This window comes from Sinohyriopsis cumingii, chromosome 15, assembly GCF_028554795.1.
Source record: "Sinohyriopsis cumingii isolate HCF-2022 chromosome 15, ASM2855479v2, whole genome shotgun sequence".
NCBI classification, from domain to species: domain Eukaryota; kingdom Metazoa; phylum Mollusca; class Bivalvia; order Unionida; family Unionidae; genus Sinohyriopsis; species Sinohyriopsis cumingii.
The window spans coordinates 5,740,128-5,765,860 of NC_142975.1; the positions used below are offsets into that span (position 1 = coordinate 5,740,128).

Below are 25,733 nucleotides of genomic sequence, written 5' to 3' on the forward strand. Positions count from 1 at the left end.
TTCTTTCTGGATACAAAATGGATTTTTGACCCAAAACAGCACGTGATAAAACGTTTACAGAAATGACTTATCGTTGCGCAGAATTACCCGCCGCGCAGAACAGGCCGTGTTAGCGGTACATTTTTCCTATGGATGTTACTCGGTCGTACTTGATTCGACAGACCTGATACATGGCGAATCGTAGTAATACATACACAGAGTGATAGGGAAAAGTATCGAAGTATAAAAAAGTATTTGTCGACATTATATTATATATATATATATATATATATATATATATATATATATATATATATATATATATATATATATATATATATATATATATATATATATATATATATATATATATATTAATGTTTTTCTTATTTCGTGTTGTTTGTTGTTGTAATAATATTATTATGTTTCTTATCTTACAGGTGTTGTCTAATGTTGTAAAGCGCTTAGAGCTTCTAAAGATTAGGCGCTATACAAAGTCATCATTATTATTATTAAATTGGAAATATGTGAACAGGGAATAGTAATACATGTTTAATAGTAATAAAAAGCAAAATAATTTAAATTTATATGAATTATTTATTCTTTACTTGATTTGACATATATATGATAAACGGCGAATTGAAAAACGTACACAAAGTGAAAGTGAAATATAACAAAGTACCAAAAATGTATACGATAGTATATATGCAAAAGTGAGATTAATATTGTGATCGTAAGAAGCCACGATATATGATAGATATATAGAATCTATGTTGGGGTTTGGGCCGAGACAAGGAAATCTCAGTCAAAGGTTTATATTGTCTTCCCACGAGGCTTGCCCGAGTGGGGAGACAGATATAAACCCGCGACTGAGATTTCCTTGTCTCGGTCCAAACCTCAACGTAGATTATTTTTCTCACCCAATATTTTCCTTTAAAGTAAAAAGAATTCTGCACTAGTGTTCACGTCCAATGTTTACATGCGGCGCATTAATATAAATATGTTAATGAAGGCTGTGGTGTGACCGTTGCGTCCGAAGTACACAGTTTATACGCATGAGCAAAGAAAAATAAAAACATAAAACGTCGCATAACAATGACATTTTATCACATTTAATATACGGATGTTATATGAAATTGACAATAAAAATAATTAATATTTATTACAAGAAACTTTTATTTTCATCAGTTCCAATTTTGAAAAGTTATATTGTAAATAATAAAACGATATTGGCTACTCAGCTCTACTCTAGTTATACTTGGTACAAGCTGTAACAAAGAGTAACATCTTTCTTTAGATTATTCATGGGAAACTATCGTATATAACTATTCTTTTCTTTGGAGTAGGTGAAACTGTGTGTGACATACTTGTGTTGTCCTAAATATTGATTGTAAAATTACCTCTGTGCATAATAATAGACCCTCCAAAAACGGACTCTAGCGGATAACCATGTGCTAAACTTTCAAGTTCACGGATTTTTTGAGGATTTATTTTTCTGTCCTGGAAATATGGCAAGTGCTACAGTGAAATTTGCTTATGGAATTATGTGCTGACGGATAAATGATTCCTTCTGGCTGGTAAGTGTATTATTTGTCATTAAATATTGTAGGTATCTTTTTGATTCAACCGGGGCACAATGGAGATGCGTAATAAAATTAGGGGAAAAAAAGCATGTTTTATAAACATTTTTCTGGCTGTTACTAAGTTTTCCGTAGTTGTTAAGAGTTGGGAGGCTATAAAGTGTATAGGTCTATAATCTATATGCATGGAGCAGTGTTTCCTATTATATTGTTCATTTCACACAGCATTGAGAATTTTATCCTATCTGTAGCACAGTCATTTTCAGGTCAGCGTCATTAAATGTAGCTAACAGTATATACTTTGTTTCACACGAAGTATTTAAAATTAGGTAGCTTTAGCTACATTTAATGACGCTGATTTAAAACTGTACTGAGCTAGGACTGCATATAGGATAGAATTGACCATGCTGTGTGGAACGAACAAGCATAATACCAAAAAGCTCGACATAATATGCGTTTATCTTTGTCTCTCTCGAAATGTTTTTGTAAGGTGTGTTCTCAAACATGGATTTAACCTAAGTTACTATGTTTTTGTTATATATTTGTTGCTGTTATTGTTGTTGTTTGATTTTAGTACAACTACGTCAGGCACAGGAAGACAACAAGGGTTTCTTTTTAAAAAGTAGTTCTGAGCGCGTGGACATCTTGACTGAGACGATTGGTCTGATATGACTAGACTGAGACAGGAAAAGTAAGGTTAGCAAAACAAGCAGATTTCTCTGTCGCATGGGTGAGAAAAAAGCAACTCAGGTAAGCATTTTTGTATATAAAAAAACATGTATTATTCATTGTTTAGCAGAATTTAATATTTACGTTTAATTACACACATAATGTATCAGGTTTCAATGAATGCATAATTTGAGCACGCAGATGAATTAATTAATCCAATAGTATTCAGGGTTATGTTCCTCTTGAAAATCGAACTAAAAGTCATGTTGCACAAGACAAGGTAAAATAAACCTAACCGAAAACAATAAAATATAGCACATTATGACGAAATCTCTCGTTCATGTTTAGACTTTTTAGCTGTAGTTGTTACAGTTCGTACATTAATTTTTCGTTTCCTTTGTCCAGGTTTTCGTCTATTAGTCCTTGGTGCAACAACAGTTGTCTGACCGTCCGTCGAAATCATGTATTTTGTGTCTATGTCGATGTGGCGTCTGAAGCGTTTGAACAAGTTTGTGCGTTGTTCCTCTGTCATTTTTATCCAGTCTGTTTTTCTCGACTCAAATTGTTTATGACTGTCGGCAAGCCGGAATTCTCCAATGCATACTATAGCACTCCTCTGATTTCTGAATTGTCCGGTTACTAATTCATGTGTTAGTTGTAAAAATTCCGTCAGCGTTTTCGTCTTCCAGTCAACTGTCTGTTTTAGAACGTGATTCTTGGACTCACAATTATTATTTTTCCACTTGCGGTCTATTTGATAGATTCTTAGTGGATTCTTGACTTTTAGTTTGATATTTGTCTTTAGTTTTTTCCCAAAGTAATTAAGACATTTTCCTGAAATTCCAGCACAATGATTTTCTAACACTTCACATGTATCGTCAAAGCAAATACTGTCATTGGCGTCAACTAGTCTGTCTTTCCCAAAAAATTTGTTTCAAGATATTGTTGCGGTCAGTCACGGTAACTGCTGCGTCGTCTGTCAATATATTTCTAACGTTCTCTTGTAAATGGCGTGTGCACAGAACGTGCGTTGCTTCGGGCAGAACTGCCGTAATGCCTTTGACTAGAGCCTTCTCATCATCACTTCCAATTACAAGGCTCTTAAAATTCGAATCAATAAGTTTTACTTTCAGATGATGGAAAAAAATGACTGTAAGTTTAGAAATCGCTATTGTCGTGAATGAAGAGCGGTCCAAGAAAAATTGGTGGTTCGCCTGTTCTGACTCGTTTTACCATAAGTTGCTTGTAACATGTTACCGTCACATGCATTTTACACAGCATAAAAGTTATGTTAATGCCAAGGACAGTCTGTCCGGATTCTTAATGTCTGTTATCTGTTCGTCTGTGTACAAAATGGCACAAGGGGGTTTAGCGCTGGTCCGGATAACTGATCTTAGAAAAGGGTTATTTTCCGTTACCAAATTTTCGAAATGTCGATTTGGGTCAGCATATTGTTGGAGTGTCCGAGAGCTTTTATGTCCTTTGATTTTTGATATTTTTGTTTGTCATAAATTTGTTAAAGTCCTGACGGTTGGGACAGTTCACCATATTTTGAAGTAAGTTTATTTAATATTTTATGTGGTTTCATTTTTCCAGTCATTTCTGTAATCTCGTCTAAAACAAGGTCAGGAGTCCGCAAATACTCTGTCGTCTGTCGCGAGTTTTCATGTGGCGTTAACCTAGGAAATTTCCCTACATATTCAACCAGTAACAAATTACTTGCCAGACCCCCCTCCCCATGCTATGTGACCATCTTTTTGTACATATTGTCCTTTTTACCTGAGTATAGTACCTGTGGATCACAACAACTTGATCTTTGCCAGGTTGTGGATCAAAAGGTCGATACTCAGTTTTCCGCTGGACTTGTCTTTTTAAACAATACTTCCCATTTTTAAAAACAATCATGGTCAGATTACCGTTGTCAGACAGCAAATAGTAGGATTTAGGGGATTCACCAGCAGATGTATCCCATACACCACAGTCGTCTGAAAAAGAACTTTTGCCATTATTCGACCTCTTTTTGAGGTTTTTCGCATTATTCACAATGAAATATACATTTTCTTTTAAACCACATGGGATGCATACTACGCTCGATTCTGATTTTAACAAAAATTTCACTGCTTTTCCCGTGTCAAGAAAATGACACTAGTCTAATTTGCCTTTTGCTGGATGTTTGTATGTGTCATTTCCGTTTTTTACCTCGTTGTGTATGTCAGTTACGTCTTCGATTATATCAGATTATACTGTGTGTGAGCAGAAGTAATTCTGAAAGGATTAAAGATAATATTTGCTTATGGTTGGTTTACTAATGATCACAATCAGCATTTAAACAATGAATAATGCTTTGATTCTCTTGGCAAGGCATGTTCTGATTGGGTGCTTAATGTTATGAAGATGAATTAGTCTATACTATGTATGATCATGGGCATTTTGGATTAAATATGTTAATTTGATTGGATTACTGAAGAGCTCGAGAGGCATAATTGATTATGGTGGGATTACCCTGTAGCTCAGGGGTCACAAAACTGAGTTGAATTGACTTCAGTGTTTAAAGTCTGTCGAGATGTAAAAGCATTCCAATGTCAAAACACCAAATTACGAGCAAGTGAACTATCACATGAAATTTAATAATAGTGGGAAATGGGAATTTAAATGGTTGCAATCAAGTTCAAAGGACACGAAGATGCATTTTGATTCTGATTATAAAGTCTTATGGTGGCAAGAATGACATAATGCAGAAAGCCGAACTCATTCCAGTTTTTAAAAAAATGCCATCATTGAAATCCAGAAGCTGCATGAAATGTGGACTACGTTAGATATGCCAAGACTATTTGCCAACATTAGAGCCAAGCATAATTTACCATATCTGGTAGGTAATTTTTCTGATCTTGTCGAAATAATATCCCACTCCTAAATTTCTCTTGCAAACAGACGAAAACAACTCGAATGACTTTTAGTGTTCATAAGAAATAATGATTTTAATTGTAGATTGCCTGTACTGCTGCTACACAAGCTAGGTATGCAAGAAAGCTTGCCACTAGCATCCGTGGGTAAGTCGCTCTTCCCGGGGTTTTCCAGGTTCTTCTTCCACTAAATATACTGGCCGCCATGTATAGCCCATCATGTGCTACAGACTGGTTTAGCCCATAATAGCTAAAAATAACTGTCACGAGTGACCATCTGCAGAATACATCGAGTAACCACTATTTGTTTGGCAAAATATGCGTCGAGCACCGCTATGAACGACCATATCTTAAAATCTTGTATAAACACCACTGACCGTGATATAATCCCAGTAAACATGACTGTAAAAAGAAGAAAATAAATGGCGTTATCTGCCGTTGTAATCCATTATAGTTTGGATGAATGAGGTCGTTGTAATACTAGTACGCTATACTCGTTTTCCAGATTTGATTGTAGTAGTGACAATGATGACAGCAAATGTTTTTGCAAAAAGCAAATTATGTGATGATGAACTGGCACTAAAACAACATTAAACCCAGATAGTACCAATCTTGAAAAGTTCCTGCAGGCATTCAGCGATCTGAAACTACCCACGGGCAAGAAACAAATTGAACTTCTTGGTGGACTCGGTCTAGTTGTACTGACATTGCCACATTCGAATGTGGACGTTAAAATGACATTCTCTATTCTGAGGAAAATTCAGACTGATGTTATTTCCCAAATATATAGATGAATATTAATGGGGACTGCCGCCAACATAATCCAACAATGATCTAAAAAAAATGCTAAAAATGCTCATCGTATGTACATGAAGAGTATGAATGACAAGAAATTACTGTCAAAGGACTGATTTTATAAGATTATGTGCATATTTTAATTTCTCCTTTAAATACGTTTCCCAATCGCATTATCGTTTGGGGATATAAGCCTGCTACTTTGCGAATCCAGCCCTACTAAAAGACGAAAATAGTTTTTATCCTGTCTGTCTCATATAGACAATGTAAAATAACTCTTGCCCAGTCCCTCCTAGTGCCACCGCCAGGTAGCGCTAGTTGTTAAGCTGCGATGCTTTAATGATAAAATGTACATTATACCACAAGCAATCCAAGCCATCTTAGTGTTAAAATTAGACAATTCAACATTAAATTTGGATTTATTGTGCTGGACAATCATTCATCCACAGGTTTAAATTTAAATAAAAATTGGATGAAAGTGCAGGAAATGTTTAGAGCAATGAGCCATCCAGACTGGATCCCTGAAGAAGAGGAAAAAGATACGAACAGAATAGACAAATTGAGGAGATGGTCGATAAAGTAGAGGAGATAGAGAAAGAAACACCGAATGCCCTTTTCAGGGCCAATTTACCTCGAAAATATTTACTCACTGGCAAAAATAATTTTTGTCTTTATGCTGCATAAGTATTTGTTTGTTTGCGTTTGTCTTATGTTGTGTTTGTCACTATAAAACCATTTCCCCCACTAAACATTTCACATAGCCTTTTACACACTTATCTACAGTAGTTTGTATTGAGGTCAAATCTAACACTAAACAAATCTAAAAATATCCTGTCCGATTGAGGTCAGCCGCTTGTAAAACTGTTACTTTTTTCCCCACTAGTGTCCAGTACCGTAACGTCACCCATGCTAAATTCACATTGACCCCCAAGTGCTATTTCCATGTTAAATTCCCGTTGACACCCAAGTGCCTTTCTCATGTTAAATTCCCATTTACACTGTACATTTTTTCCCACCATTTTTAATGTTTGTTCCCGCTGACCTGCAAGTGGCACATATAACAACTCAGGTGTTTAAAAAGAACCATAGTATTACGGACGAAATGAAATGATAAACTGTGAATAATCGAAACAGAACGAAAGAAATAAACGTTGAATGCGTTTAGAGTTTGTAGAAATTTCGATACTGAGTGCTATGCAGTATTTCAGTCAAGATTGTCCCCATCAATTTTGGTTCCATCTCTCACCTCCAGTGCAAAGAGTGTTGCTCTTCAAGAACTACATGCTTTTTTTAGCCAAATGGTCTGGTGACTGATTTACGAACCCATACAGTTCAAATCGTAAATCTATCAGCTATGAAATCCCTGCTGAATGAAATAATTGTTGGTCTCTATTCAGCATGGTGTTTACGTTTTCATCTTCAATCACGCTTACTGGAAATATATATATATATATATATATATATATATATATATATATATATATATATATATATATATATATATATATATATATATATATATATATATATATATATATTTATTTGTTATGCATGACTTTTGTATTTACCGGTTAACGATATCTTGAAATATTTTGTTGAGTTAAAATGATTGCATTTGTTCAGCGGCAATTCGTACGCATTAATAGCATCGAAAGTCTTAAATGAATATCGCTGTCTTTTAGCGATAATGTCGTTTACACTCTCCTTATTCGTACGTCTTAATTATTTTCAGTTTTGTCGACGTATTAATGGAATTGGCGGTTCTCTTTTCTGACTTGCATTTGAATAGATTATTTATGACGGAAGTTTTCATTCCTTTTTTTGTATCTGTGATGGAAGATTTAATCCCTTGTTTATTTATCTATGATGGAAGGTTTCATTCTTTTAAGATCTGTCATGGAAGGTTTCATTCCATTTTATTCATCTGTGATGGAAGTTTTCATTCCTGTTGTATCTACGATGGAAGGTTTCATTCCTTATTATTTAATATTATTTCAATACATATTTTATTACTAAAGTAATTGCTTAAATACGTGACAAAATATTTTATATTTAACTTTCCTTGCAAAGATTTGCAAAACCCCGCCTATAATAAATGGAATGTCAATCCCTGGAGGAAGGCATCTCTGGATTTTGATGTAACTACCCCACCCCAGGGGCAGCATTCATAGTCTGTTATTATGGTGGATTTGTAGGGTTTTCGCCTTGGTTTCTTTTGTCCAGCCAGTCGATATGTCGCTGAATCAGTTCATTGACAAGTACTTAGTACGTTTAACTAGTCTCTAGAGAGTTGAGGTGCGCCAGAGATTCACATGCAGTGTCATCCTAAGCAACGTCAACCTAAGTTAATTGGCATCGATCTAACCTTATCGATATCTCGACCCGGGACCGAGCAGCCCATGTTATTTGACATCGATCTGACTGTATAGATCTCTCTACGCAGGACCGGGCAACCCGATCCAGTATAATAATGAATCAACCAGACAGAGCGAGTGTGCAATGTATGGTTTGTGATATCGCATTTATTACCACTGTAATTATTACTCTACGATAACACTGAAACAGACACGCATTGAGCTTTAATTGTTGTTGCCTGTCCTTCTGCGTGTGTTGTTGCATTTTTGTTCTTTAAAACCTACCCTGATGGTGTAGGGGACGATTCAATTTTATATATGTTGTTATATAGTAGTCGAGAAATGTAGTGCTGGCAATAATCCCCCAATGTAAATTTGTATTCATTGACTGTACATTGTCAGGTTCCATGCAAAATAAAACGTACTGTCGTAATAATCGTTGTTGGTCCCCGTTCTAGAATTTTTCCTTGAATTACAGACTCTGTTTAACAGTAGATGGTACGAATGTATTTCGGCCTGCTCATTTACTGCTATGAATGTTTTAATAAAACATTTATTAATTTTCTGTTGGAGTTGAAGTAATCCATAGCATATCCTCTATTTCGAGATGTTTGTTGAATTTCTGTCTTTTTTTTTTTGTATATATGTTTGTGCTCAACTTAATGCACTATCAAAACAGTAGTATTTAATGAGTATTCACTTAATTAATTAAATAGACGATGACTCATCCGCTGTCTGTGTCTCTCCTTTGCTTATCTTGTTGACTAAGATTGGCATATTATTCCGATTTTTTTCTGCTATCATTCGTTCCATGCGGCATTGAATGTATCAAGCATTTTCCTGTTCATATTTTGCGTTTATTTTTCGTTAACATGTTCGTTGAACTTTCTAAATTCTTTCGTTCGTCCACATAAACACTTTAATGTTTAATCATCAAAACATTCCAGTACGTAGAAATACGCGTTGGTTCTTTTTAAATCAATCTTATTGCATGATTAATCTCTATACATGATTATTATCTACAACGTAATTATTTGGCATTCATTGTTCCATTCGTTTGAAGTTATTTTTATTATCACAGTTATAACATTTTGTATATTCCATCGCTGTTGTAGTAAGATTTCATTAGAACGATAGTAGGGGCTATACCAGATTTATGAGTATAATGGCTGTGCTGGAATATGATTTTCTGGAAAATGATAGATGTATGTATTTATTTAATCGTGCGATATTAATTCACTATTTGTTCAGTTTTGTCATTATATTAACAACTGAAGACGATTGTGGTGCGAAACGAGTTAAATATTTCCCGCAGAATATTTATTCTGTGAACCTACATTTTTGTGAAATGAATGAAATCTATTTCATTATATGTTTCCTGATTTCTGAGTTTATTTTAACTCATATATGTTGTCTGGATTACTCATTTCGTTAAAACTTAAGTACACGTGTGAACAGTGGGGTCCGTGTCTGGATTACTCATTTCGTTAAAACTTAAGTACACGTGTGAACAGTGGGATCCGTTTCTGGATTACTCATTTCGTTAAAACTTCAGTACTCGTGTGAACAGTGGGGTCCGTTTCTGGATTACTCATTTCGTTAAAACTTCAGTACTCGTGTGAACAGTGGGGTCCGTTTCTGCAGGCATATTATCCATAATGTCTCGTACTTATTTTTTCAGATAAACTGTTAAAACCCTGATTTCCCGGCATATTAAGCGCCATCAGATCTAAGTCGACTCTTTCAAGTCAGCTGAGCGTAATACGAAAATAAATACGATGTTATAAATTTATCTGAAAAGCCACATGTCACACATTTATCATGATAGATTTTATATTTTGAACACTCCCATATAATTTCTGTAGTCCGATTAACACTAACGAAATACATCATTTCAGAGCATCAGATTTGTATTTCCCAACAACATTTTTACATATTAAGAAATGTTAACAGAAACAAACTCATTACGATTGTACTCTGCGTGGAAACTTGCGCATGCATATGGCTGTCGAGGCGTAGAAGATTTTACATGTAAACTTGCTTTACATATAGCTGTCTGGCTGTCGGGACGTACAAGATTTTACATGTAAACTTGCTGTTGCATATGGCTGTCTGGCTGTCGGGACGTACAAGATTTTACATGTAAACATGTTGTTGCATATGCCTGTCTGGCTGTCGGGACGTACAAGATTTTACATGTAAACTTGTTGTTGCATATGGCTGTCGAGACGTACAAGATTTTACATATAAACTTATTGTTGCATATGGCTGTCTGGCTGTCGAGACGTACAAGATTTTACATGTTAACGTGCTGATGCATATGTCTGGCTGTCGGGACGTACACGATTTTACATGTAAACTTGCTGATGCATATGGCTGTCGAAACGTACACGATTTTACGTGTATACTTGCTGTTGCATATGGCTGTCGAGACGTACACAATTTTACGTGTATACTTGCGTATGCATATGGATGTTAAGACGTAAAAGAATTTGCATGTAACTTGCTGATGCATATGGCTGTCGAAACGTACACGATTTTACGTGTATACTTGCTGTTGCATGTGGCTGTCGAGACGTACACAATTTTACGTGTATACTTGCGTATGCATATGGATGTCAAGACTTAAAAGAATTTACATGTAACTTGCTGATGCATATGGCTGTCGAAACGTACACGATTTTACGTGTATGCATATGGATATCAAGACGTAAAAGAATTTGCATGTAACTTGCTGATGCATATGACTGTCGAAACGTACACGATTTTACATGTAAATTTGTTGTTACAACCGACTGATGGGACGTACAAGATTTTACATATAAACTTGCTGTTGCATATGGCTGTCAGGTAGGGCCGTGGGGGGGGGGGCGTGGATATATCCCCGGGGCCGGGGCCCGTAAGGTGGCCCGGGTCGAACAACACTTATGTGGTTGTGATACACATTTGGGGTTGTGATAAATAAATAAATATTTAAGCTACTTCATTTCGTTTTCAATAGCGTATGCTGAACTTCATCCACCCAGTCACCAACAAAATAATACGAAGAAATTTTATGCTTGTCCTGATTCAGGTTAGATTTGAATTTTGAATGGATGGATTACTATTTATTTCAATCGGCAACATGTTCTACAGTTGATTCATGAAGGGCAGAAATGATTTTTTTTAAAGTGTCTTTCGGCAAAAAGGAGATATAATAATACTAGATTATCGATTTTTTGGTGTAGGTATCATTGTTAACAACAAAAAGCTCAGTTAAATATTGTAAGCAATTTGCAACAAAACCATTCTTCATTTTAAGCAACTAAATTTATGTTGAAAGCGTCGATGATTTTGGCTGTCCTACCAGGTTTTCTCCGATAATAATCCCCGAGACAATCTCTTGGTAGCACCTGTTACTATTCTCATAGCTTCCGAATTGATTAAAAGTATGTGTGGATGTATGTAAGACCGGAGTGAGCCTTATTAAATGTTTAATTTGTCGATGTAGGTACTATATTGAGCCATGTACAGTTATGTGTCGATGTATGAACTATTGTATTCATCGCAAACAGTTCTATATTTATGATTTATGTTGTGTGAATATTCTTCAGTGGTATTTGTGATTTCCGACTAAAATATGCAACCCCTTGATTAAAATCGTTTATTAGAAGCTAAAACGATGTAACTGCAAAGCCATTCTTGCATTCCAACACTCACACCTTTTGCCAACGAAATCATATATCAGGCTTCACAAGCCAGTATTGAGATATTATTGCAACAATGTTTCACCGGCTGTTATTCAAGGTCAGGGTCATACGTTGAGCAAGGGATCTCACTACAATGAGCATGATTTTGCTTTTGAAAGATTGAAATGCGTAGAAAGCAAGAACAATAAATACAATAAAAACGCGTGCCATACGCAAGCGTAATGTTAGAAAACAATGAATAACCTGGTCTAAACAGAGTCCACCAGTGTTTTTTTTTTAAAGCTATTAAAACAATGATAATACCATGTTCCTTATATGACTGGCATGACCCGCTCCGAACTCTACTGTGTAATACTGTATAAGGAATCGACGACTCTTGGCAAGTGAAGATCGCGTGGTATTCTATTGCGGTTAAGAGGCTAAAGAAAGAAAACTTCGAGCTTAGACCTAAAAATGAATGTTTTGTTGATAAAATATACAACACCCCCAACATCCACTCCCTTCAGCAAAAACTATCGCCTGCCTCATGTTATGGCAAAAGAAATGATTTTGTGCAAAGAAATCATCGAACAAAAATGTTAATAAAGATATAATTGGACTATCACGACAACTTTAATTTCTAATAGAATATTTGACTGCAAGAAAATATTTCCATAATTGATTTTATATAATCTGAGGAATGTACACGTCACTCTAGCACTATTGGTAAAACAAACTTACATACTGTATGACATAGCATGCTACATACTATATGATTAACAGTGAATATTCTTTGTCAATTAACCCGGACTTGATGAGCATTAAATAAGAATTACGAATGCATGCACTCCGATAAATCTTGTTGTTAACAGTTTTAAGGATTAAAAGAAATAATCAGTCATATTCTAAAATATGTACCTATGTATAACGTTCAGTGAATGCCGAGCAGATGTTATAATATATTTAAAAATATGTTTAATTTTTTTGAAAAGTTAAAAATTAATTTTTAAAACTTTCCAGAGTTATTGGTCTAGTGCTGCGAAAGCACTGTTTTCATTTTCAGCCCCTCAGCTCCTTGACAAAACGTCTTCTGGTCGCCGGCAATGATATTCAAACGTCGTGAATCTTGAACCCGGGGTTACGGCGTCAGAGAGAGCACATATGGTCCCAGAAGGGCAGACACAGCTGGAGAAATAAAAAGGCATGCACTGTAGCCAGCCTTCATTGCAAATTATATTTTAATGTTTTTCAATCTTCAGAGGAGGATGGAATCTGTACAAGATTTAAATCATGTAACATTTAAATTATTGACTTAGAATATATTAATACCAATATGTGTCCATAAATAATAGAATATACGAATACCAATATATGGCCATAAATTATATAATTGATTAAAACCAATATGGGTCTATAAATAATAGAATAGATTAATACCAGTCTGTGTCCATAATAATAGAACAGATTAATACCAATATGTGTCCATAAATAATAGAATAGATTAATACAATTATGTGTCCATAAATAATAGAATAGATTAATACAATTATGTGTCCATAAATAAAAGAATATATTAATACCATTACGTGTCCAATAATAATAGAAATGATAATACCAATATGTGTCAATAAATAATAGAATAGATTAAAACCAATATGCGGCCATAAATAATAAAATTTAATTAGATATATTAAGTATTCGCGTCCTAAAAGCATATCAATCTAGCATAAGCTGACATTATTTGCAACTTGAAATGTTGCAACTATATTTTCGAAAACATTCAACATTACACAAACTCGAAGAACTTTCGATTTTCAGCAGAAAGCCAAGTTAAAGAGTCTATATTCATTCTTTAGTAGCTGTTTGTAAATGGGAGAAAATATTTTTGCTTTTGTTTCTAATTTGAAACAAAATCATCGCCATCTTAAATTCCACATATTATTTCAACCACCAAATTTTAACACGCGATATATTAAATTACTATTGGAATAGCAGTCACATGCGGCGTTGTATTGTGTTGGCATTATTTCTTCTTTTCGGACGATGATGATTCTGATTATTTGCATGTAATTAGCGTGTATTTCCTTCAAAACCATTGGTAACACTACGTATCACGATATAGTACATTTACACAGTAGCCTGCGTTTTGAAACTATCTCTAACCCGCTTTATTTAATTGGTGATTGGTAATTGGTACCAATAACACCTCTGTAACCGGATTTTTTATTTATTGGTGCCATATTTTAATATAATAATTCCTTTGAAAAATGCCTTTGTATTGGCTGACACGACATCAATTTATGACAGCTAAATATTATTGCACTGAGTGACAACTTTCTCTATAAAGTTTGGCTGTGTCTTTGCGTAATGGAGAGGAGCGCAAATGGCCGCTGAATTACACTGAAACAAGTTGAATTTCTTGTGTTGCAAGTCGTGTAATATACAATATAGATCTCTTAGTTTAAGTGAACATGAAATTGTTGAAACAGTAATCCGGCTATATTGATCTCAGCACTGTAGTCGGTCAATGAGATTTAACTGTTATATTGATCTCGGCACTGTAGTCGGTCAATGAGATTTAACTGTTATATTGATCTCCGCTTGGCGTCGGTCAGTGAGATTTAATTGGTTTTTATTAAAATTCATATTCAACTCAACAGCAACATATACTGCCGGGACCAAACATTTTTGGCCGAGTTATGTAGGTGGCCAGTATAAATAGATTTAATTTGCACCATAATAGAATGCCAGTCTGCTTAAAGTGGCCGGGTTAAAGAAGCTTAGGTTTAGTTTCTCCCCCCCCCCCCGACGATTAACAAGCGTATTAGCATATTATTGTTTTGAAGTAAGAGATTGAAAATGTCTGAAGCTAAAGAGAATACTTAGACAAATTAATATGCGCAATCCACGTTTAATTGTTTTAAAGACTAGAGGAGGAGAGAGACTTACTGGCTATTAAGAAATATACATTTCTCTCTTGTTATTGTCGGTTGTCGTTCCCAGGGACACAATGCATAGTTACAAGGCATGTTACGACTGCAGCGGAAATTGTTACCATTCATGTTGAAAAACTGCAAAACAAAACATATAGAAAATTAAAAACTAAACAAAACGAAACAATTAGTAATGATGACCGCCTCTAGTAGTAGTCGTAGTAGTAGTAGTAGTAGTAGTCATGATGGTGCTAGTGGTAGTAGTACTAGTACTAGTGATACCATTATTATTATCATTCATTCATTCATTCATTCATTCATTCATTCATATGCCGATAAGAACGCCACCTTAGGGTATTGTAGGATTAAAACTAAAAGTGTATTCGCTGAACATGTATATAATTGATCTTTTGGCTCTCGAACCATCTGTACAGTCCGCCATAAGTAAGAACTGACCAATTATAAGTCCTTAATCGTCGAGAAGATCGAGTTCGCTTTAGTAGACACTTAGACAAGTTGGGATTGGGGTAGGATAATACCCATATGTATTTCAGTTCCCTCTGAAAGCTTGTTTGCTCTGGGAAGCCTGTTTAAATATATGTTTTAAGGAAAGCTTTGGGAAGCCTGTTTAAATATATGTTTTAAGGAAAGCTTTGGGAAGCCTGTTTAAATATATGTTTTAAGGAAAGCTTTGGGAAGCCTGTTTAAATATATGTTTTAAGGAAAGCTTTGGGAAGCCTGTTTAAATATATGTTTTAAGGAAAGCTTTGGGAAGCCTGTTTAAATATATGTTTTAAGGAAAGCTTTGGGAAGCCTGTTTAAATATATGTTTTAAGGAAAGCTTTGGGAAGCCTGTTTAAATACATGTTTTAAGGAAAGCTTTGGGAAGCCTGTTTAAATACATGTTTTAAGGAAAGCTTTGGGAAGCCTGTTTAAATACATGTTTTAAGGAAAGCTTTGGGAAGCCTGTTTAAATATATGTTTTAAGGAAAGCTTTGGGAAGCCTGTTTAAATATATGTTTTAAGGAAAGCTTTGGGAAGCCTGTTTAAATACATGTTTTAAGGAAAGCTTTGGGAAGCCTGTTTAAATATATGTTTTAAGGAAAGCTTTGGGAAGCCTGTTTAAATATATGTTTTAAGGAAAGCTTTGGGAAGCCTGTTTAAATACATGTTTTAAGGAAAGCTTTGGGAAGCCTGTTTAAATACATGTTTTAAGGAAAGCTTTGGGAAGCCTGTTTAAATACATGTTTTAAGGAAAGCTTTGGGAAGCCTGTTTAAATATATGTTTTAAGGAAAGCTTTGGGAAGCCTGTTTAAATACATGTTTTAAGGAAAGCTTTGGGAAGCCTGTTTAAATATATGTTTTAAGGAAAGCTTTGGGAAGCCTGTTTAAATACATGTTTTAAGGAAAGCTTTGGGAAGCCTGTTTAAATATATGTTTTAAGGAAAGCTTTGGGAAGCCTGTTTAAATACATGTTTTAAGGAAAGCTCTGGGAAGCCTGTTTAAATACATGTTTTAAGGAAAGCTTTATACAGATAGTAATCCAGTGAGTTCTGAAATTTGAAAGATATGCAATAAACGAAGTATATTTTTACAGGTTATTGTTGTTGTTGTTGTAGGGTTTAATGCCATTTTTCAGCACACGATAGGCTATACATGGCGGCCAGTATTAATGGTGGAGGAAGAACCCAGACAATCCCCGGAAAGAACCACCGACCCTCGAGAATTTTTACAGGTTAATTACAAATATGTACATATCCTACAGTAATATTTCTGGGTACTTGATGCGCTTATTATCAGTGTTCTAATTAAATTTCAATATTTTTAATTAGTATTTAATTATAAAAGTTATCTAGGCATAACATATATGAGTACCCTAAACAAAGTACATTTATACAGGTAGAATATTAGTGTATCTACCGTACATGTAAAATTAACAAATCAATATTAATAATAGATGGCAATTGATTTTAAAAACAAACAAAATATAATACACTTTTACCGTGCTTCACATTCCAACATGAAGCTAACTTTACCATAACAAAAATTTGTTTGCTCGCTATAAGTTTATGACTTCTACTCGAATTTTCTCTCTCTTCATATGCCTTCTACTCGAATTTTCTCTCTCTTCATATGCCTTCTACTCGAATTTTCTCTCTCTTCATATGCCTTCTACTCGAATTTTCTCTCTCTTCATATGCCTTCTACTCGAATTTTCTCTCTCTTCATATGCCTTCTACTCGAATTTTCTCTCTCTTCATATGCCTTCTACTCGAATTTTCTCTCTCTTCAGTGTATGCAAATCTTGACGACCATATTTTACAATTTGCATTGTATGGGCATATTGTAAAAACTATCCACATATTTTAAATCATATTTAAAAATAGTTCGTATTTTATTTTTAAACACAAGGGACCAGTAGACAGGTAAAAATGATAAGATATGTTTGAGTCTGTAAGAAAGAAAAAGAAAACAACCTTCCATATATTGTTATAAGATACTCATTTTACAGAAGCATTCGAACTATATATTGTTGTTGTTGTTGTTGGGTTTAACGCCATTTTTCAGCACACGATAGGCTATACATGGCGGCCAGTGTTAATGGTGGAGGAAGTACCCGGGAAAACCCCGAAAAGAACCACCGTCCCTCGAGAAGCTACTGGCAAGCTTTTTCATATATCCACATTGGCCGAATCCGAGACTCGAACCTACGCAGACAGAGGTGAGATGGTAGTGATCCGTAACGTAGAGCGCATTAGACCACTCGGCCACTCAGGGCCCCTCCATATATTGTAATATCCATGTTATTTTAGTAAGAGCACATATCGTGGCGTTTCGATTCATTTTGTAAATAATATTGATTTAAAGTGTTTTAAGAATGACAGATAAAATATAATTGCTTTTGATATGGATGTTGTGAGTAGGCCAAGGACGCTGTGCAATGTCCAGATTAAGATTCTCCAATACTTGTGATGCAAATGAATCACTTATCAAAGAGTACGATAATCCTACAACTGTCATCTGTGTAGACTGGCACCCAGTTTAAGATTGTGATGTCAATGCATATAACTATAGAACAATAATATATATATATATTTTTTAAAAACAGCAAAGGACAGAAAAGTACTGTATTCATTCTTGCAAAAGCGTCGGAATGCCTAAAGACATAAATAACATTAAAATTCCAGGAAATGGTGGAATTTTATAAATCCTTTTATAAAGAAATGACATTTTTTGACAAATAAAAAATAAATCAACTATTCAAAAAATGGATTTTTTAACATTCTGTAACAGAGATAGGGAGTTATGCTATTTTGCCTAAGAAAAAAATATATCGAATGTTTTAAAAATAAGAGACATTGCTTTGTTAAATATTTCATATAAAATTCTCTCGTTATATCTAGAGGAGTAAAACCAAATATTTGGCAAAATGAATACGTGAAAATCAAAATGGTTTTAAAAAAGGTGTGTATATGGGGAGGTAATCAGATAGCTATATTAATGGTATTATTTTACAAGTTTATTTTTGAGAAGTTTTTGACTGTCCCTTGGAAGTGCTTTATATATGAAAACAAACTATCACAGAATGCATATAACACGTCGTTTCTAGTCCACGGATCAGCTGACTTCCTTACGCCTTGATAGAAACATTAGATTTATTTGAAATAAATAAATCAATGTCGGGATTATCAGTGAATAGCAGCAAAACAAAGTGACAAAGATAGAGTTATTAATAAATTCCCTGACACATGTCTTCAATTTTAGGACTTGATTGATTTTCCTTTTTTCTCTTTATTACGAGCCCACCAATTTATGAATACAGAAGAGACGGCGGAAATTAATTTTGAAATATATTTTTTTTAAAACCATTAAAAAACTGTTATGGGAATGGAATCAAAGAATATTAACAATAAATACGAAACTTATTGTCCTGTAATCAGTGGCTTTATTTAAACTGACACAATTATTCTTCATGTTGGCAAACCTAAGAGTTTTATAAATTTAGAAAAACGATCCTAATAAAATGAGTAGAATAACCTAGATGGAGGTGGATTATATGTGAAACATTATGCCTCTTTATACAATCTTATAAAATCTTGGGACTCTTTATACAATCTTTAAAAATATCTTGGGAACGGCGTTTGTTTATGATACAAATTCTGAATGACAGAATATAACCGATTACTTTATCGATAAATATGAGTTGTGATATTATTTTTCTTTCACTAACATGCTATGCAAATATGGCACTTTTCCAAAGATATTTTTATAAATTCTTTTTAGAATGATGTATTTATAGTAACGATGAGCAGCATTTATAACAATGGAAAATATACAGGCTTCTTTGAAATTTCATACGAGTGTGTTTGGGAAAAAAAAATACAACGATTAACCACAAACCAGTTGAAGGAATAAAATATGTATACATTTTCTTTGATGAAAACGATTTATATTCATCATATAAAAGATTCTGTGAGTTACACGATCTGTCACCTCATAATACACATGTATAAGGTATTATGTGAGTAGTAAGGGCGTTATATTTCAAATTTGGAATATGAGAATATCGATGATGGTTAATATTTGGAATATGAGAATATCGATGATGGTTAATATACAATAATTTCTATTGTTCGTGACATACTGATACCAGATATGCGTGTGAGGCGGTGGGTGGGGGGTGGGGGTCTGTCATTTGTATCCATTTTACTATATAATTCAAGATAATTCGTGCATCACTCAGTGTGAAGACAAATTTGATAAATTATCTTCGTGCGTTTTTGAGAGGTAACAAGAGATGCAACAATGTTCACCATATATTGTCTATCTTTCACATCTCTATGTTTGAGATTATTTACTATAAATCTAGGAATGCAAACATCTGAAATTAAATCAGTGTGTTCCTTATCAAACTTGTTATAGTAATAAAATTAACTTAATAAGTCAGTGGATCGTTTCATGCACTTAAAAATAAGATGTTAAGATCGCTCAAAAAGATGACCCCTGTGGAGGAATAAAACTGTTATTTTTTAAATAATTCACGACACAGCTGAAAATGCGTCCTTAATTAATATTTACGATTATTCATTCCTGTACAATAACCGGTATAAACTTATTATCCAATTTCGCACTTTTTAAAAAATAAAATTAGTGCGTGAAATATGATGACTGTAGATAACGTTTGTGAAGCGTCTGTATCTATATTGCTTAACTTAGCATTCATTATACCGATTTCTAACAAATTGTAGAAAATTCGTTGGTACTCTCTGGGTGAGGAACATCTTTTATTTATTCACATCAGGGAAAAAGTGATGCCACCATTCAAAATACAAAAAGACGTTTAATTGAATGATGTGAGCGTTGGAGTCATTTTTAACCAAGAGGAAAAACAACACAAAATTGGGCAAGTTTCTTATGATAAGTAGACCGGAGAGCCATTAATAAAACTTCGTGAAACTCCCATTCGACCTGATTTTACTAACCGTATATACGATTAAGCGTTGCATTTGCAGAGAGAGAGAGAGAGAGAGTAGATCTAGATTTTAGTAAGCTTAGTCGGTTCATTTCAGTTGGAAGTCAAAACCATAACCAATTAATGCATTCAAATCTAATTGTGTTTATGATTTATATGCGCACCAGCGTATGTCTGTGGTAGAATGAATGCATACAAATATGGAATAACGTGAATTATGAGAAAAGGCAATTGTCTTCTTTCTTTCATAAGAAAGAAGTATGGATCGACGACTGAGTAAAGAACGCAGTCTGTATGCTAAACTTACATAACAAGCCAGAGTTAGAATACACGTCTTATTGGAAGAAGATTAATTTAAGAAGAAATCAGGACACACACGTACATTTGCAACACTTGATTGAACTTTACATTTTCTCTGAATTAAGGGGCATTATATTGTATTATATTGTGTAATATGGATATGGATTTTTAACGTAGCTTTAACAAGTTTTCAGTCATATTGCTACGATGTCTTCAGTGTGACAGTTTATAGTGATGTCTAGCTCTGGGGCATCATGCCGCAGACATGTAGCATGATGTCCCACCCAGTCACATTATCCTGACACCAGGCCGATCAGTCCTAACACTAACCTCTTAATGCTGAACGCCAAGCGAGGCAGCTTTTAGTACCATTTTTGTAAGTCTTTGATATGATTCGGCCGGGGATCGAACTCACGATCTTCCGATTCCGAGGCGGACGCTCTAACCACTAAGCCACCGGAGCGGTCATGTATTATATTGAATATGTGCCATAAAAAACTCACAGTTAGATCTTTAATTAGTTCTATGCTACATTTCTGGTGTTTTAAACATAAAACTTAGATTATTCAATAAACTGTACGGAATTCAGTAAGCTGTACTGTATTAAAAAACTGTAATGTATTTAATAAACTGTACTGTATTCAATAACTGTTTGCAGTCAATAAACTGTACTGAATTCAATAAACTGTGCTGCATTCAATAAATTTGATTGTATTCAATAAACTGTACTATATTCAATAAATTGTACTGTATTCAATGAACTGTACTGTATTGAATAAACTGTACTGTATTCAACAATTATATTGAATTCAGTCAACTGTATTGTATTCAATAAACTGTACTGTATTCAACAATACAACAACTGTATTGTATACAATAAACTGTACTGTATTCACTAAACTGTGCTGCATTCAGTAAACTGTGCTGCATTCAGTAAACTGTACTGCATTCAATAAACTACTGCATTCAATATACTGTAATATATACAATAAACTATACTGTATTCAATAAACTGTATTGTATTCAATAAACTGTACTGTATTCAACAATTATATTGAATTCAATAAACTGTATTGTATTCAATAAACTGTACTGTATTCAATAACTGTATTGTATACAATAAACTGTACCGTATTCAATAAACTGTGTTGCATTCAGTAAACTGTACTATATACAATAAACTGTTCTGTATTCAATTAACTGTAAAATGTAATTTACTAAAAGAAGTAGAGATGGTTGGTGATTAGCATGCCCACCTTGCACAATCTATTGGTCATTTCTATTTTATATTGTCCTGAAAACTAATTAATGTCCAGTTATGCTAAAGATATGCCATAGTTTATCCAGTAGAAAGCAAATGTTTTAGTTGCTAATAAGCATCTTATATGTTATTCATCACATTTTCATAGAAATGCCTGAAAACGCATATTGAAAACGAACTTTATTTAATTTATGACACAAATGAAGTATACAGAAGAAACAAAAAGTTTTTAAAAAGTTTCCGCTTTGGTTAAGTTCTGTAATATCCGAAATGGAGAAATCTTATCAATGTCCTACCCTGTCTAGACAAAGAATCAGTACTCTTTACATCATATTGCTAGATTAAAATAACCGATAGGAAGCAATTTTATGCTGATATTGTAAAACATGATTAAACCTTGACTGTACGGATTCATTCCCTTTTTAGGATTGAAACTCTAACGTCTGCAAAGGCACATTGGTTTAATACATACACAGACATAGAGCTCTAGTTAAACGCCATATCGGTTGACACACTTCGTAATTATTATCTTTTATTATTTGTACACATTTCGTAATTTTGCTCATGACATGCATGAATATATCTTGCGAGTTAAATGACGACATAATGCAAAAATGTTTGATGGCGCCATAATGTCTAGAATTGTGTCCGTTTCTATTCTATTCATAGAACTGGCGTATATGCTGAAAATTCATCATCTTCTTACGTTATGAAGAATATGTGGAAAAATATATGTGTATGCGTGTACGCGCGCGCGCGTGTGTGTGTGTGTGTGTGTGTGTGTGTGTGTGTTTGATATTAACTATTACCTGTTTTAACCTAAAACCTTCTGTCCCTATATGTTTCTATTAAAAGGTTTGAGCAGATTACAGGTGTAACTAGCGGAGTAGCTTTCAGAACTGAGTTGTATGCAATGTGTAGAGCAAAATCGCCTACACATTTTTCAGGACCAAACTAATGCATATCAGTGTACATACAGACTTTTAACGGCACGTAAATAAAAAGCTGGCTATATAATGTAGATGAAGTGTTATAATGATAAAAATAACATAATGTTTGAATTTGTTGTTTGTTTTATTTTTTAAATTATTAGGAAGATGAAATGAACGTCCACATGTAATCATAGAAGATATAACTCTAAAAGTTAAAGACGATTAAGTTCTTTCGAAATTAAAGATAAAAACAGAAAAGTCTTAACATGATTATGAGATAGGAAGATATAACATGAATTACCTTAGCAATAGGTATAAAGTAGATTCTAGGCCACATGCTCTTTCACTGATTAAATAAAATTTAAATAATATATTATAGGTTTAACTTGGACGGTGACTTTTATATTGTTTGTCATCATAAAATTATATATTTGCAATTTTTAATGACCAAAACTTATAAATTTAATTCATCAGTATCACTATTTTCATCACGTAATACGATTATAGTACTACTGTTTTTATTTATTTCATAAACACACAACTTGCGTTTTGTGGGATCTTATTGAATGCATTTACTTGTAATTTTTTTTCAATCAGGCACGTTTTTAAAAATACAACCCATATGCTAAGTTTGATGTTTTAAAACTGAAAGTTACACATTTACTCTTTGTATATTTTTATTATTTGCAAATAGAACTGAATATATTTTGTCATGCAATCGTATAAATTCAGTAATAATTTGACTATTTGCCTCAATTGTAACTTTTCGACATGCATTAAAGTTGTTTGTGCTACTTAGAAAATGATCTATTGAATATTCATTTTTATTATAAAAATTATAAAAATTCCTATCTTCATATACACCATCTTTAAATTGTCCAGTATCAAAGAGTCTTTCACAGTATATGACAGTTTTGTTTAATTTTGTCACCATATCTAACTTTTAAATGATTAAAAGTTATACAGTCTTTCTTTGGATACATTAACGTCACTACTTGCTAGTATAAATTGGTTTACTTAGCGTTATTTTTATTTTCATACAAAAATGAATAGTTTCATTTTGTGTTGGAAATAACGACATGCCGAAAATTTGTGTTTCTTCTGTTTTGCTTAAGCGCATGTATGCTTTCCAGTCTTTCCAACAAGAGTGTAATACTTTAGTTTATATAAATTAGAATCCGAATCACTTCCTAAGTATTTTGCCTCACTCCTGAGTTTATACTACGATTAGTAAACGATTTAGTCGATGTTTTTTTTTGTTGTTTAAATTTCGTTATTGTAATTCTCTTAGATCTTCAAAGTGATTCCACTTATTTGCCCTATTAGCTGTAAGTTTGCCCTTTTTGTCCATAAGAAAATAGACGACTTCCTTTTTCTCTGAATTTGTTTTTATATTTGCTAACCGTCAAAGAATTTTACCTGCATTAAATAAAATCAGAATTAAAACAGAACCTAAGTGTTTATTCATAAAACAAAAAATAAAATGTTTATTGAGTTCAGCATCTTTGCTTTTGAGTAGGACCAAAACGCAAACAGGTGTGATTCGGAATGTTCCGGATTAGTCACGTGCACTACTATTTCCAACTTTTACATTCAGGCTACTTCAGGTAGCCTGAGTGGTCGTTTCATTCAAATGCAACTATTTACGAAAATCCAACATAACCTCTACTAGGCTTGACCGGTTGCAGTAGAATTATAATTACACTTTTATAACTGTAAAGGAAAAGTATTTGACTAGTTATAAAAATTAAGGAATCTCGTCTTTATTCTTGCTATTTCCTAATATAGTAACAGTCTCAGTAGGTTATTTCTTAAGAATAATTAATAATTTTTATTGCGTTGCAATAACATATTCATTTTAGTAAAGACGATATGACCGAAAACTAACAGATTTAACAAAAATACCTTTAATATAATTTAAGAAGTAAAATCTTGTAAGGTCTCATAAAAATAGAATTTGAAATAGTGACCTACCTTTTTCAGTTTGGCAAAGTCCGCTGCACCTGTTGAGAATTGGCAGACGACAAGAAGAAAGAATGTTGTGCAAGTTATCAATAATTGAAGCTTGACAACCATTGCCATCAGTTTTGATCTGTCTGCAACGCCGATCAGTCAGAAGTGTAGATTGTCTGTTCATTCTGACATTTTATAGTAATTTGGCCTATTTCTGACGTAGGTAGATAATTGACAGACTGCATTTTACTAATGGACGAAGTTATGAGTAATTGAATCGTACACTCCATGCATGGGTGCTGGCTGCTGCTGATAATAATAAACACTGAAAAATAGGAATTGCAACAACTTTTGCTTGCCCACTGGATTTGAAATAGAGATATCATGTCGATCCGTTGATGCTGTTTTTTTGCATGACATTCATGCCAAAGTCGCACAGGCTGCAATACAATCGCGTGTATTCAATTTGTGACGTATGCAAACGGTCGATCTAGATCTCAGTTGACAACATATTTGTCAGGTGATATTTTATGAGGCTATATTGCTGAGTGAAATGATTCTGGAAAACAATTAATTGACAGCAATTAGAGAAATGTATCAATGGCTCGCTTCGTAGTCATAATTGAAGAATTCATTTAGCATCCCTAGGCATATCGTAAATGTGGTATCAAACATTATCCACTCTCGGACACACTATATATATCTAGCCTCAGACTGAGAGGTATGTAGTTTACGAAACCAAAGTCAATGATTTAGGTCTTGTATAAAATGAATATGGTTTTGGACAAGGTCAAGTCCGAAATCCAATTATCCACAGCATATAATGAATGAAGTTAAATATAAATAACACCTCCCCTGGTAAATAAAAGAAATATGTATGCATTACAACTTTGTTTTTACAATTAGTCAATTGTACATATGACAACAAATGTA

The 25,733-nt window shown here is 33.8% G+C and overlaps 2 protein-coding genes across 2 annotated transcripts in view; one reads left to right on the plus strand and one right to left on the minus strand.

The window, feature by feature from the left end:
• Window positions 1-1,537: 1,537 nt before the first annotated feature.
• The window catches only part of LOC149781208 (uncharacterized), a 102,618-nt gene continuing 78,422 nt past the window's right edge, over window positions 1,538-25,733 (plus strand). The window contains exon 1 of the mRNA XM_089935278.1: window positions 1,538-1,556. The gene's annotated coding sequence lies outside the window, so the exon portion shown is untranslated. The remainder of the gene's footprint in view (window positions 1,557-25,733) is intronic.
• Window positions 12,563-24,974, minus strand: LOC149781209 (uncharacterized). Its single transcript, XM_089934718.1, has 3 exons — window positions 24,822-24,974; window positions 14,898-15,019; window positions 12,563-13,133 (listed from the first exon to the last, which is right to left on the minus strand). Exons 1-3 carry the CDS (start codon window positions 24,927-24,929, stop codon window positions 13,016-13,018), a joined length of 348 nt encoding a protein of 115 aa, XP_089790844.1. The 5' UTR covers window positions 24,930-24,974; the 3' UTR covers window positions 12,563-13,015.